This window comes from Hyalella azteca, unplaced genomic scaffold (assembly GCF_000764305.2).
Source record: "Hyalella azteca isolate HAZT.00-mixed unplaced genomic scaffold, Hazt_2.0.2 contig13098, whole genome shotgun sequence".
In the NCBI taxonomy this organism is placed as follows: domain Eukaryota; kingdom Metazoa; phylum Arthropoda; class Malacostraca; order Amphipoda; family Hyalellidae; genus Hyalella; species Hyalella azteca.
The window spans coordinates 15,590-28,818 of NW_025943032.1; the positions used below are offsets into that span (position 1 = coordinate 15,590).

Consider the following 13,229-nt stretch of genomic DNA (forward strand, 5'->3'; position numbering starts at 1 on the left):
AAGTTCTTACATAAATTTGAAGTATGAATTTACTTTCCTTTGAAGTATGAATTTCATAGAAAATATCTTCATGTCGTCTATTTGCATAAAAGTGTTTTCTTACTTAACTTCTATCCAGGAAACAAGCTGATACACTTTTATTCTTCAGGGGAGTCTAGCAAACTGTTGTGCCTAGTCTACGTGTCCAGCTGTGTCGACGTTTACCTCAGCAGTGGAAAGCCGCAGCGAAAACTTCGCGCTTAAAACCAGAGATTGTTCAGTGAAACTTGCTGGATTAACGGAAACAGCCACAACGCATCACCGACCCACTCAGAAAACATTACAAGTTATCATGGTGTGTCATGCGTGCAGCATTTAGTATGGTGATTTTGTATACTATTTCCCCTTGAAATTAACTTTTCAACTATTATCAATTTCCGTTCTGAGATGATGAGTTTCATGCATTGAGTACTGAAGTACTTATTTTTGAAATGTCAAACTAGTTTAGAGTTCCACTTAACGTATTTGACTACTGATTACTAAGTTAGATTCTCAAGTATTGTGGTGCTTATCATTTACAATTTATACGAGATGATGTTATCCTCTAGCTGACGCCGTTGTAAAAACGAGAAATAAGCTTGTATGTATATTTTGAAAATAATGAAGGGGCTACATTATCGTACGTAATCGTGTATTCTAAAATATAGTTATACCAGTTTTGGAATAGATTTCCTAATTTAGTTTGAATGTTTATATGCACTTGAGGTTCTAATAAACGGCCCGAACATGTAAATCTTTTTATTCCTGTCATAATTTGTTATACTTGTTCCTACCTCATATCTCAGAATGACTGCATTAAAATTCGCTTTATAATTTTGTATGTGTTCGTTGTTACATAATTCCCCATGCCCTCCACAATTATTATATATAGCTCCACAAAGTAGGGGAGCTATATATATAGTGGAGGGCGTAGGTATTTTTTTGGCTCGAAATTCACGTTCGGCCACCTCTGGCCTGCGGGAATTTTGCGCGACGGTCCCGCCAATCGCGGCAACCACCTTCGCGATAGCGCGGAAGCTGGCAGTGCCTGCCGGCCTGGTCGCTCGCGGTAGGACAGACTGACTGCGGCAGCAGGCCCTTTCCAGGCCGAGNCAGCTAATATTGGCGGCCATCGTCAGCCTGGACCGCCAACAGAAGATTGGCGCCCATTGACCTGGAACAGAGCCTGGCGGTGCAGCATTGGCTGGCGCTGGCGGGTCTCCACTGCCAATGGGCGCCGAGTTCTCCGGGGGTATACATGTACATCAATGTTGAATAATTTAAAATTAAATACTCTGGTCATTTCGCGTAGGAATCTACTATACCTTAATTGTTATTTGTTTGTGCGATTCCAAAACAGAGGTACGTGGCTCTTTTAGTCGTGTTTATTTTTAGTGTTAACAGTGCAATGGTGTTCAAGATTTAGTGAAGTTTTATTGACGTTCTAGCGAATATGTGTAGTTATATTTATTCATGTGTCTTGTGTCATCATATCATCCGTTCTATATTTCTGTGTTTATTATATAGTTTATTTATTTTTTTAGCTCTAATTTTGTGTTTTCGTTTTGTATGTGTAGACAGACTCCGAAATAAAGACTTAAGCAGATTTTAATTGAAAATAGTTAGTCGGCCTAAAGAAAGCGCACGGTTTTGTTTTGTTTATCTCTTGCTTTGTATTCATTGATGGCTTGTGTCGATTTTTATCTTTTGCTCATTTATTCAGTTTTATTCATCCTTCTCAATTACAATGATTATTACAACACGATCATAAGTAAATGTCTGGGGCCACTGACGGCTTTATTTCTATATCATTTATTTATTGAATAGGCCCGACAGCATTAAAGTTTATTAATGTTATTAATTTAAAATTGAATATTCCTCAAACTGCTGAATTGTAACGGAGCTTTGAAACTGTAGAATATTTATACTTTCTGAAACGCCAATTTATCAATGGCTGCATTTGTACGTGAACGAAAGCAATATCCTATTTAATGCAGAAAAATGGCGTACATATAAATTTACAGGGACTTGCTCCCTGTTGATTATTATACTGAATATATTTTATTTGTGATAACTATTCACGAATTTCACACACATATTTTGCCTATACAACTCAAACTGTTGAATAAGTAGTATAACTGTTGAATAAGTAGAAGCTTCAATAGTTGAACAAGAAAAATTATTAATTGTTTAAAATTGTGAATTTTTTGATAAAAATTTCATCAATACTGCGCTGCTGATGCTATGGCGCTCATTTTCCTACTTCCAGAACTGGGCAGCACTACTTTGAAATGTAGCGGCCGCTACCGCTACCGCTACATGCTATAAATGTAGCGGCCGCTACCGCTACCGCTACATGTTCTAAATGTAGCGGCCGCTACCGCTACCGCTACATGTTCTAAATGTAGCGGCCGCTACCGCTACCGCTACATGCTATAAATGTAGCGGGCGCTACCGCTACCGCTACACCCACTAGATTGTAGCGGGTGCTACCGCTATAGCTACTGAAAATGCAGCGGCCGCTACATGTAGCGCGCTACAGCCCACCTCTGTCAACTTCATTATACCGAAAAACACCACGCGAATTTCAATGCCAACACGGCAATACTGTAAGGGGACTAAACACCACTGACTAAAACCTTTAGTTGTGTTAATTTCTTGGTGGCAGTCATATCCGTGTTTTTTAAGCGATGTATTTATCAACGTTTTATTGAATATTGTTATTTATATTATTCCTTAATTTATTTTACGCCATCCTAGTTTTATTTCTAGTTTATTCGTTCATTTATTTTGCTGGTTCTAAATTCGTGTTTACATTTCGTATATGTGCAGAAAGGTTCCGGAATAAGGACGTGAATAAATCATCACTATGAATAGATAGTTGGACTGAAGAAATAGATAGTTGGCCTGAAGAAATAGATAGTTGACCAGAAGAAATAGCTAGTTTACCTGAAGAAATAGATAAATGGCCTGAAGAAATAGACAGTTGGCCTGGAGAAATAGATAGTTGGACTGAAGAAATAGAAAGTTGGTCTGAAGAAATAGATAGTTGGCCTGAAGAAATAGAAAGTTGTTCTGAAGAAATAGATAGTTGGATTGAAGAAATAGAAAGTTGTTCTGAAGAAATAGATAGTTGGATTGAAGAAATAGATAGTTGGACTGAAGAAATAGATAGTTGGACTGAAGAAATAGACAGTTGGTCTGAAGAAATAGATAGTTGTTCGGAAGAAATAGATAGTTGGTCTGAAGAAATAGGGAGTTGGCCTGAAAAAAAAATAGAAAAAGGCTTAAAGAAATAGATAGTTGGCCTGTAGAAAAAGATGTTGTTTATGTGTACCTAATGATAACTTGTTTCACTTATTATTTCGCTTTATTTATTTGGCTTTAGTCATCCTTCTTTAAATGGCGATACCGATTTCAATTTAATTAAATGGCGCGATATCGATTTTGCCTGACGATCACACGGAAACGTCTGGGGCCACTGACGGTGGCCCATACACTGTCCCCGGCAATGCAAACAAACATCTTGCGAATTTCATTTCAACACGGCAATGCAAATGAACAGTGCAAACACGGCAATGGAAACAAACATCTTGCGAATTCCAGTTCAAACACGGCAATGCAAAGGAAAATTTTGTGATTTTCAGTGCAAACACTGCAATGCAAACAAACATCTTGCGGATATCAGTGCAGACACGGCAATGCAAACAAACAAATTTCCCTGCAAACACTTAAGTTTACAGTGTAAATATCGTTATTTTTCACTCGTTCAAGTCGTTACATATAATTCACAAAGTTATCAATATTCATTGCTTCAAATTGCTGTATAATATTATAAGTACAAATAACCTATACTTAATATTGGATGAAGAGCTGCGAGAGTCGCGTCCTGGGCATGCAAGTCCACCACAACTTGACGGACGGTCGCCATCGCGGAGCTTATGACTATTTAATGTCAACATTTATTAACTTTGATTTCCTAACTTTCTTTTCACTCACATTTTCCGTACTATCATGTATGCATATACCACGCCGTGCACTGTACCACGTAAGGGCCTTCATTCACTTTGCTTTCAAACTTTTGAATTTATTAAAAAATTGCAAAATTCTTAATCACTTAATATTTTACGACATCGACGATCGCAGAGAATTTGTGGACCTTATAAGACCTCCGATGACTTCACGACCTCCGTGGACTTTAGGACCACAGTGGACTTTACGACCACAGTGGACCTAACGAGCCCATCACATAAGAGGCTCAGTTGAGCCCTTCGTTCAACCCCTTCCACAGATCTTTACGACGCATCTATGAAGCCTTTCATTCAATCCTTGATAAGATTCTTGAATCAGACCTTAAGCTTGCCATTCAACCCACCGACGTCCAACCCACCGACGTCCAACCCTCCGACGTCCAACCCTCCGACGTCCAACCCACCGACGTCCAACCTACTGACGTCCAACCCACCGACGTCCAACCCACCGCCGTCCAACCCACCGCCGTCCAACCCACCGCCGTCCAACCCACCGACGTCCAACCCACCGACGTCCAACCCACCGACGTCCAACCCACCGACGTCCAACCCACCGACGTCCAACCCACCGACGTCCAACCCACTGACGTCAAATTGTCATGAAAATAACGCGACCTGTAATGTAAATATTGGCAGGAAAGTTATATTATAAGAAAATATTTATTGGCCATACGTCAGTTATTTCAAATACGTCAATATACGTCCATTTGACGTATAACGGTAAATGAACAAAACCTGCAGAACATTTGCAGAAAACCTGCAGTCAGTTATTTCCATTTATCCTTCAGCCGAAAATGCGATTGAGTGATGACTCCTTTACACTGCACCACTTCTTGTGGCATCATTCTAATGGCAAGCCTGCTGCTGTATCCCTCACTCTCCTCTTGCCCTCCTGCTTCTCTTTACCCTAACAACTTACAATCATCGCTATTAAGCTATCATTTCGATATTATCATATTCGTGATAATATCAACAATCGATCAACCTCTTTAAGCACATTTGCAGCAAATCAGTTCCCTCGTGAAAGAAAAAAAAATACTTCGAGCTCACGGCGGCGGCGCCTTGCAGAAGCCTCAGTGTGTCGCACGACGTGAGAGGGAATATATGTCACGTGTCCTGCTGTGCAGGACACGTGACAGCAGTGACAGCATCACTGTAATCAAATTCATTAGCTGTGTTGTGTAATTAAATTCATAAGCTGTGTTGTATAATTAAATTCATTAGCTGTGTCGACAATGCTGCTCATGTAGTCATAGTTGTGTTCAGTATATTAAATTCTCGAGAGACATGTACGCTCAGCTGTGATGATCACGTGGCAGCTTCATGGCGCATGAGTTCTATTCACGTCGAGTGCGGCGCGACTCACCGGCGGGCTGCAGGGCCTTTCTCCGGACAATTGCCGTAATTTGTTTTTTTTTTTCAATTGTGCTTGTCGACAAAAATTTGTGATGGCATTACTATACCTCATTAAATTTTTAAATGTGCGGATGAAAGGAAAATTTAATTTTAGCTCCGGAACCTACAAGTTTACTAGTATATAGTATATTAAAAATTATGTGCCATTTTATCCGCGGACTTGGCCGTTTTTAGGCCATCTGCCAGCGCTGGTGGGTCGTGCAGCAATTAACGTGTTAATTCTACTTTGTTTCTTTAGAACGTGAAGAGGTGCACATACCAAACTGGAAAATCGGGCAACATCCACTCGGTTATGTTACAAAAACTGCTGTGCTCCCGGACAATTTCACCCGTTCCTGTGGCCTTCCGCCCCTTGCCTAATTCCTTCTGCAAAAACTATGATGAGTAGTGTATTTTGCCCGCCATTTCAGGGCAAACGCTCGTGAAACGCTCGTTTGCCCACTAATATTCTGCTCATTATTCCAGACTGATGCACAAACCACACACATCATATTGGTTGAACAAAGTTGAAACTAGACATTCAAATTTATATCAGCTTTGTTTTGTAACTAAGCAAATTATCAGAAAGGATCGATCTTGAAAATATGAAACATTATTTATAGGATTCTGTAATTACCCTTAGTATGAGAACCACTGCACAGTGCAAAAGTTGCCCATGCTGCATCATGACCGGAATAATATTGTTCCAAACAGCTGTACACACTGACAGAAAATTGACCGCTGTTTTGAGACACTTAGGTGTCTCAAGTCCTCTCCGATCGAGCGTGCCGAAAGCGAGACACCTACGGCCGCCCAAGTGTCTCAAAAACGTCAAAGTGTCTAAAAATCTGAGATTTTGAGACACCTATGTGTCTCAAAATTTTCTAAAAAAATTTGTTCATTTTCTCAATAAATCTACGGCAATCGCAACCACTCTTTCAGAAGTATTACAATATTGTCGTAGCATACATATCCTTTCTACATTTATCAGCGCACACTTGAATCAGTTCCTACTACCGACATCACCAATGAAAATTTTCGATACTTTTAGTAGACACCGTCGAGGGGAGGACACCATACCGTCGAGTGAAAGGACACCACACCGTCGAGGAGAGGACACCACACCACATCGTCGAGGAGAGGACACCACACCGTCGAGGAGAGGACACCATACCGTCGAGGAGAGGACACCAAACCCTCGAGTGAGAGGACACCATACCGTCGAGGAGAGGACACCACACCGTCGAGGAGAGGACACCATACCGTCGAGGAGAGGACACCACACCCTCGAGTGAGAGGACACCATACCGTCGAGGGGAGGACACCACACCGTCGAGGGGAGGACACCATACCGTCGAGTGAAAGGACACCACACCGTCGAGGAGAGGACACCACACCGTCGAGGAGAGGACACCATACCGTCGATGAGAGGACACCACACCGTCGAGGAGAGGACACCATACCGTCGAGGAGAGGACACCACACCCTCGAGTGAGAGGACACCATACCGTCGAGGAGAGGACACAACACCGTCGAGGGCGAGGATATCACACCGTCGAGGGCGAGGACATCACAACGTCGAGGGCGAGGACATCACACCGTCGAGGCCGAGGACATCACATCGTCGAGGGCGAGGACATCACACCGACGAGGGTGGAGACAGGCTCCAGTATCCAGGTTCTGATCAGGACAGCATCTGAAAAATTTGAAGATGGTCATAATCCGCAAGAGGAATGAATGATGATCATAAAATTTTAACCTTAGCCTGCAAATACTGTTATCACTGTTTCACAGAAATGAAGATATAATAAAATCCTCCACACTATTCCACAAAAAGAATTGAAATTGAATTTCATGGGAATCAAGAGCTTTATTTAAAGTGCGTGAAAAAAACTTAATAATATACGTTTAAAAATTAATTTTAAAGACAACACTTCTAAAAAATCCGGTGTTTCCAATGTAAAACATTTACAATGATTTTCTAATTTTAATTTCGAATATAAAAAAAATTAATTTTCAAATTATTTTAATACACAAATTTCACAAAAGAAATTAAATTTTCAAAATTATTTATTCTGTCAATTGATTCATGCATTGTCTCCGACTTTACACAAGTCTGCAAAATTTCAGATAGATTGGACAGCTAGAAGTGTATTAAATATCGATTGTAAGATTTGTAGCAGACAATTATTTTTTTAATTTTTGAATATTAAAAAAATTGTTTTTGAAATTATTTATTCTGTCAATTGATTCATGCATTGTCTCCAACTTTATGCAAGTGTGCAAAGTTTTAGAGCGATTGAAGAAGTAGACGTGTGTTAAAAATTGATTATAAGATTTGTAGCAGACAGACAAATAGACAAACAAGAAGTGAAGTTGAAGAGAAGTGTTGTAAAATATGCATTTAAAAATTACTTTTTAAAGACAACACTTCTGAAGAATCCAGTGTCTCTGGTGATACACATGTACAATGAATTTCTAATTTTATTATGAAATATTAAAAAAATAATTTTTTAATTTTATTTTTAAATTGAAAAAACTAAAATTTTTTAAAATTATTTAGTCTGTCAATTGATTCATGCATTGTCTCCAACTTTAAACAAGTGTGCAAAATTTCAGATCGATTGGAGAGGTAGAAGTGTGTTAACTATTGATTACAAGATTTGAAACAGACAGAAAAACAAAGACAAGCTAGAAGTGAAGTTAAAGAGAAGTGTTGTAAAAAATATTAGCAATTTCTGCTATTAAGCGTCAAAGAGATTCTGGTGACACTCCTGAAATTTTTATGATAGCAAAGAAAGTATCAGAAAACTAACCTGCTTATAAAAGCTGATCATGGAGTATGATGCAAAGTGTTCTTTTGTGTATGATGCAACCTCTTCTTTTCTGCTATAAGCCCTCAAGTTCCTGAAATAGTACAATGGCAATAATTAAACATACTATAATAACTATATCCAATTTACTGAAAATAAATCAAGTTGTATTATTAATATCACCATAAATTATTACTTATCACTTGGATTATTAATTTCTACGAAATCAATTCTGGCAAAGAATACCTAGCTCACCTTACATCATCAAAAATTCCCTTTTGGATGCCATTTTGCCATCTGATTCTCTTCATTTGGCCTCTTCTTGCCTGAACATGCCATCAAGTTCCTGCAACAGTAGAATGGCAATAATTTAACTTATTACCTTAAAGAAATTCAGTTGTATTATCATCAACGGGTAATAAGGGACAGTTTTGAGCGTTTTTTGTTAATAACTTCTTACCATGAAACATTTTAAACTTTTCACCACTGTTTCTAGTTTTTCAATATTTTAATTAGTTCAGCTGCTCCATTTATACAAAATTTCAGAGGACGGTCCCTTATTTAGTTATTATCCTGCCCGTCCCTCATTGCCCCCTTTGATAGATTCATCTCGTGAAAAAGTATCACTGAAACCTTGGTCCTTGGGTTAATAATTTTCAAGAAAACTATTCTGGCAAGAAAAGCTAGCACACCTTTCATCTTAAAAAATTCTTTGGAGCACTAAACATTTCTATAAACAAAAAATAAACAGCAGTCTGTAAATTCACTCAAAGTCCAGCAGTCAGCAGACTTACCTCTGTTTAATGGAAAAGACTTGTTCCTTTTGACTTGACCACAGGACTTTTACCCCAATCGACTTGAAAAGTTTTTGTTTTTGAAGACTCTTCACTTGGACATTGTTTTTAAATGCCACAAGATGTATACCTATAACTGAGGCTGCAGCAACAATCCACTTTGAACTTCGCGGCCATCTGTTCACACAGCTCAACGTCTTATGGATCTTTGTTTTCCGCACTTTCTTTTTGAAAAAGTTTTTGTGTGTTGATGTTATATACATGGTTTCTTAGAGTTGTAACGTTCACACAACCCTCGACCTCACTTCGAAAGTTCGATTATGAAAATTCGGCAAGTGGCAATGCTAACTCGAAGTCTCGAATATTTGAAGTGCAACGATAACTTCGCGAAATTCAGTTTCAAAAAGCACAAACTGCAGTGATATGACGAGATTAAACTTGTTGAAGACATTTTTAAATGTATAGCAAATCTGCAGACGGTTTGCAAGAAAATGTAGAGAAAAATGGGTGATTATCACACGAGAAACAAGGATAATCAACAGCTATACTTCTCAGCTATGGCGCGTTACTGGCCAACGCCTTTGAACGAACACACGAACGCACGCGCGTTCGTTACACTTGGGTTACAAACGCGTTACGTTTCTAATTGAGCAGCAATGAAAATGAGTTTTTCACTCGGTTTGCTTATTTTTTCAATAATTTTTAGCAAAATTATATATATATAAAAAGTATTATAAGCATTTCTCATGGGCAAATTTACTAATGACTAGAAGATGCATTGCAATCCCTTCATAGTTGAGAGTTAAGTTGAGACACATACTAAATGTCTCACTTCCTGAGACGCCCACGGGGCCGAAATTTTCTCTCTGTGCAGGCTGTTTGATTAAAACCTTCGTAAAGATCATTATTATTAGCTGCATACGGGACGGTTGGGAGCTCCTGAAATGGCCTAATATTGGTCGTTGCGTCAGCCATTCCATTAGCTAACTAGTCTAACCAAGAGGCAATTGCAGCCACACTCACAGATAAATCCCGGGCTCTGGGTACATTTTTGCTGGATTTTCAGCCGTTTAGTAGGCCTGAAAAAATGTGAAAGTCTCAGGGGAAAGCAACTGAAACCGCAGGTGCATAATTATTAACATCCTGGCCATTAAAAATGTTTATATATTCAAGATAATCAAAAATATATATATATATATATTCATATATATTCAAGTCAAAGCATCTATAATCAATGGAACTATGGCTGAGAGCCTCCTCAGTGAAGTAATTTCAAAGCAATTGCAGCCACACGTTCGCATGGACGAACGCCTAAATTATAGCAGTCAAAAGGCTGACGAAAACAAATTCCAAGCCACTGCTAGAAGAATTCATGGCAAAGTATTGCCAATTCAGAACTCTTTCGCAGCCGCTGGGCTACAACGCCGTAGGCTTTAACGAATGTTAGTCCTTAGCTTCGTGAAATGGGTCAGCATGCTAGGGAAGTTGTCTTTAATCCCGCCGAAGTTTTCTAAACAAAGGGCAATTGAACGAAAAGTCCTCAAATTGTTATTTTTTCGATGTTTTGCACCAAAACCAACCAAACTTGTTCTGATGGCAGCGTTGGCTAAAGAAAACGCGATAAGGGATTGAGTAAGAAGCTGTTTATAATTGCGGAATGCTCTCCGCATCATCTTTTCAGCAAATAACTTATACGTTTATGTCTAACCTAATACGATTTTTATGCCCATAGCAATAATTTTAGATATATTTTCTCATCATTTACTGTACAATTTATTCAGGTTTTCAGCTCGAAGATAATAATGTCCCTGGCAAACCAGAATTATTTCCTGACTGGTGGACTGTCTCAAGAAAACAGGCGCAGATCAGGAGCTGACGCAGTAAACCAGAACTGTCGCCATCCTTTTTTTTTGACGTCCAACCCTCTGAAGTCCAACCCAACGACGTCAAACCCTCCGACGTCCAACCCACTGACGTCCAACCGTCCGACGTCCAACCCTCTGACGTCCAACCGTCCGACGTCACTCTCTCTGACGTCCAATCCAACGACGTCCAACCCACCGACGTCCAACCCACCGCCGTCCAACCGTCGGACGTCCAACCCACTGACGTCCAACCGTCCGACGTCACTCTCTCTGACGTCCAATCCAACGACGTCCAACCCTCCGACGTCCAACCCACCGACGTCCAACCCACTGACGTNAAACCAGGATTGTCACCTGCCTGCTGGATTGTCTCAAGATAACAGGCGCAGATCAGGAGCTGACGCAGTAAACCAGGATTGTCACCTGCCTGCTGGATTGTCTCAAGATAACAGGCGCAGATCAGGAGCTGACGCAGTAAACCAGGATTGTCACCTGCCTGCTGGATTGTCTCAAGATAACAGGCGCAGATCAGGAGCTGACGCAGTAAACCAGGATTGTCACCTGCCTGCTGGATTGTCTCAAGATAACAGGCGCAGATCAGGAGCTGACGCAGTAAACCAGGATTGTCACCTGCCTGCTGGATTGTCTCAAGATAACAGGCGCAGATCAGGAGCTGACGCAGTAAACCAGGATTGTCACCTGCCTGCTGGATTGTCTCAAGATAACAGGCGCAGATCAGGAGCTGACGCAGTAAACCAGGATTGTCACCTGCCTGCTGGATTGTCTCAAGATAACAGGCACAGATCAGGAGCTGACGCAGTAAACCAGGATTGTCACCTGCCTGCTGGATTGTCTCAAGATAACAGGCGCAGATCAGGAGCTGACGCTGGCTGTAGCATGGTAAGCATTTTTGTAAAATTCTCAAAAAGCTGTATAAGATATTTAAGTTAGCATCTTGCACGTCTTCCTATGGCACTTTTTGTGTAACTTAATATCATGGCTGCATTCCTTTAGCTGTTCCCACCTAAGGGTTTCAAGTTAGCTTATACAAACTCAAGGGTGTTACCACTACGTAAATTTTTCGTCAGCTGCAAAACTACTCATGGCACCAACTTTTTATGCCGATTGTTCTGCTTTTTCTCACTTCATGCTTCAACAACATGACTTGTTCCTATCATCTGTTTCAGAGAGCTCTGTTTTGGAGCGTGTTGGTTCTGTTTGTCGCCTATTATTTCATGAGCGGGAACAACCCCGTCACCAACAACAATGCAGGAATTGTTCTAGACAGAAGCGGAAGATTGAAAATTGGACCTGGCGATGTCGACCAATTGATAAGCACGATCAGTGGTGGTGCTGGTAGAAGTGGAGCAACGGCCGTCTATTTTAAGGTATGTTTGACAGTTTCGAAAATATGAAAGTGAAGTTATCTTCAGGAAAGTTTCTTGGATGTCAATTCATGTAACTTTTTCTTACACTTTTGGGTAACGTTATTTTTTTAATTTAATCATCTCGCTAAATTTGTAGGTTTGAAAATCTCAAAAAATAAATGAAAAGAAAGCCACCAAAAGGATTGAAACTATGAGTGCCTTCTTAGGTGACTAGAATAGCTATAAAATTATTGGGAATGAAACTTTTTTGAGTGACTGATCCTAAAATTTACAGTAAGCTCATGAACTCTCAAGCTAACCTCTTGAGCAATTCTTTCACTGGCCACGAAAATGTACAATTCTGACGAATACTCACATTTCCAGAGAGCTGTTCCCAGAGATAGGGTCAACACCACAGTAACAGCTCACCACATCATACCGCGAGCTGCGATCAGGGATGCAATTATATTCGCCCACCAGGACAATCCAGCCCGATTCAGAGAGGATCTTGAAGATTACATCAATCTGCCAGCAATCAGAGAAGTTATTGAAATTTATTTGCTAGACCCGGACAACGTTGACGCTGATGGCAACATTCCTCTTCGTACACCTGAAAGAGTTGGCCCAATTCTGTACATGGCATTGACGTGGTTACGAACCAATTTAGTTTATGGCCCCCAGCCTCATGAGCGCCGGGATGACCCGAGAAACGGCCTTGACAGACATTAAGGCCTTTCTGGCCTTAATGTGCAAACTCCTGAGTACCAGGAGGCTGCCAGAAGGGCATGGAATGCTGTTAACCCGAGAAATCGAGCTCGGAACTTCGGAGAATTTGTTAGAGCTGCAAGAGAATTGACCCAGCCAGAAGTAATATGGGTGCAGGATGAAAATGGCAGATACTATGCAACAGCAGCAGCAGCAATAGCTGCAGCAGCAACAGCAACCA

At 40.4% G+C, this 13,229-nt stretch overlaps 1 protein-coding gene and 1 long non-coding RNA gene across 2 annotated transcripts; one reads left to right on the top strand and one right to left on the bottom strand.

Annotated features, from left to right (window-relative positions):
• Positions 1 to 6,969: 6,969 nt before the first annotated feature.
• Positions 6,970 to 9,108, bottom strand: LOC108671117. Its single transcript, XR_001930789.2, has 4 exons — positions 9,052 to 9,108; positions 8,513 to 8,603; positions 8,261 to 8,351; positions 6,970 to 7,140 (listed from the first exon to the last, which is right to left on the bottom strand). It is a non-coding gene; the product is annotated as an uncharacterized LOC108671117 (long non-coding RNA).
• A 1,745-nt stretch (positions 9,109 to 10,853) lies between these two features.
• On the top strand, positions 10,854 to 13,229 carry LOC108671115. Its single transcript, XM_018158593.2, has 3 exons — positions 10,854 to 11,816; positions 12,104 to 12,304; positions 12,668 to 13,229. The coding sequence occupies exons 1-3, from the start codon at positions 10,854 to 10,856 to the stop codon at positions 13,010 to 13,012; spliced, it is 1,509 nt and encodes a 502-aa protein (XP_018014082.1). The 3' UTR covers positions 13,013 to 13,229.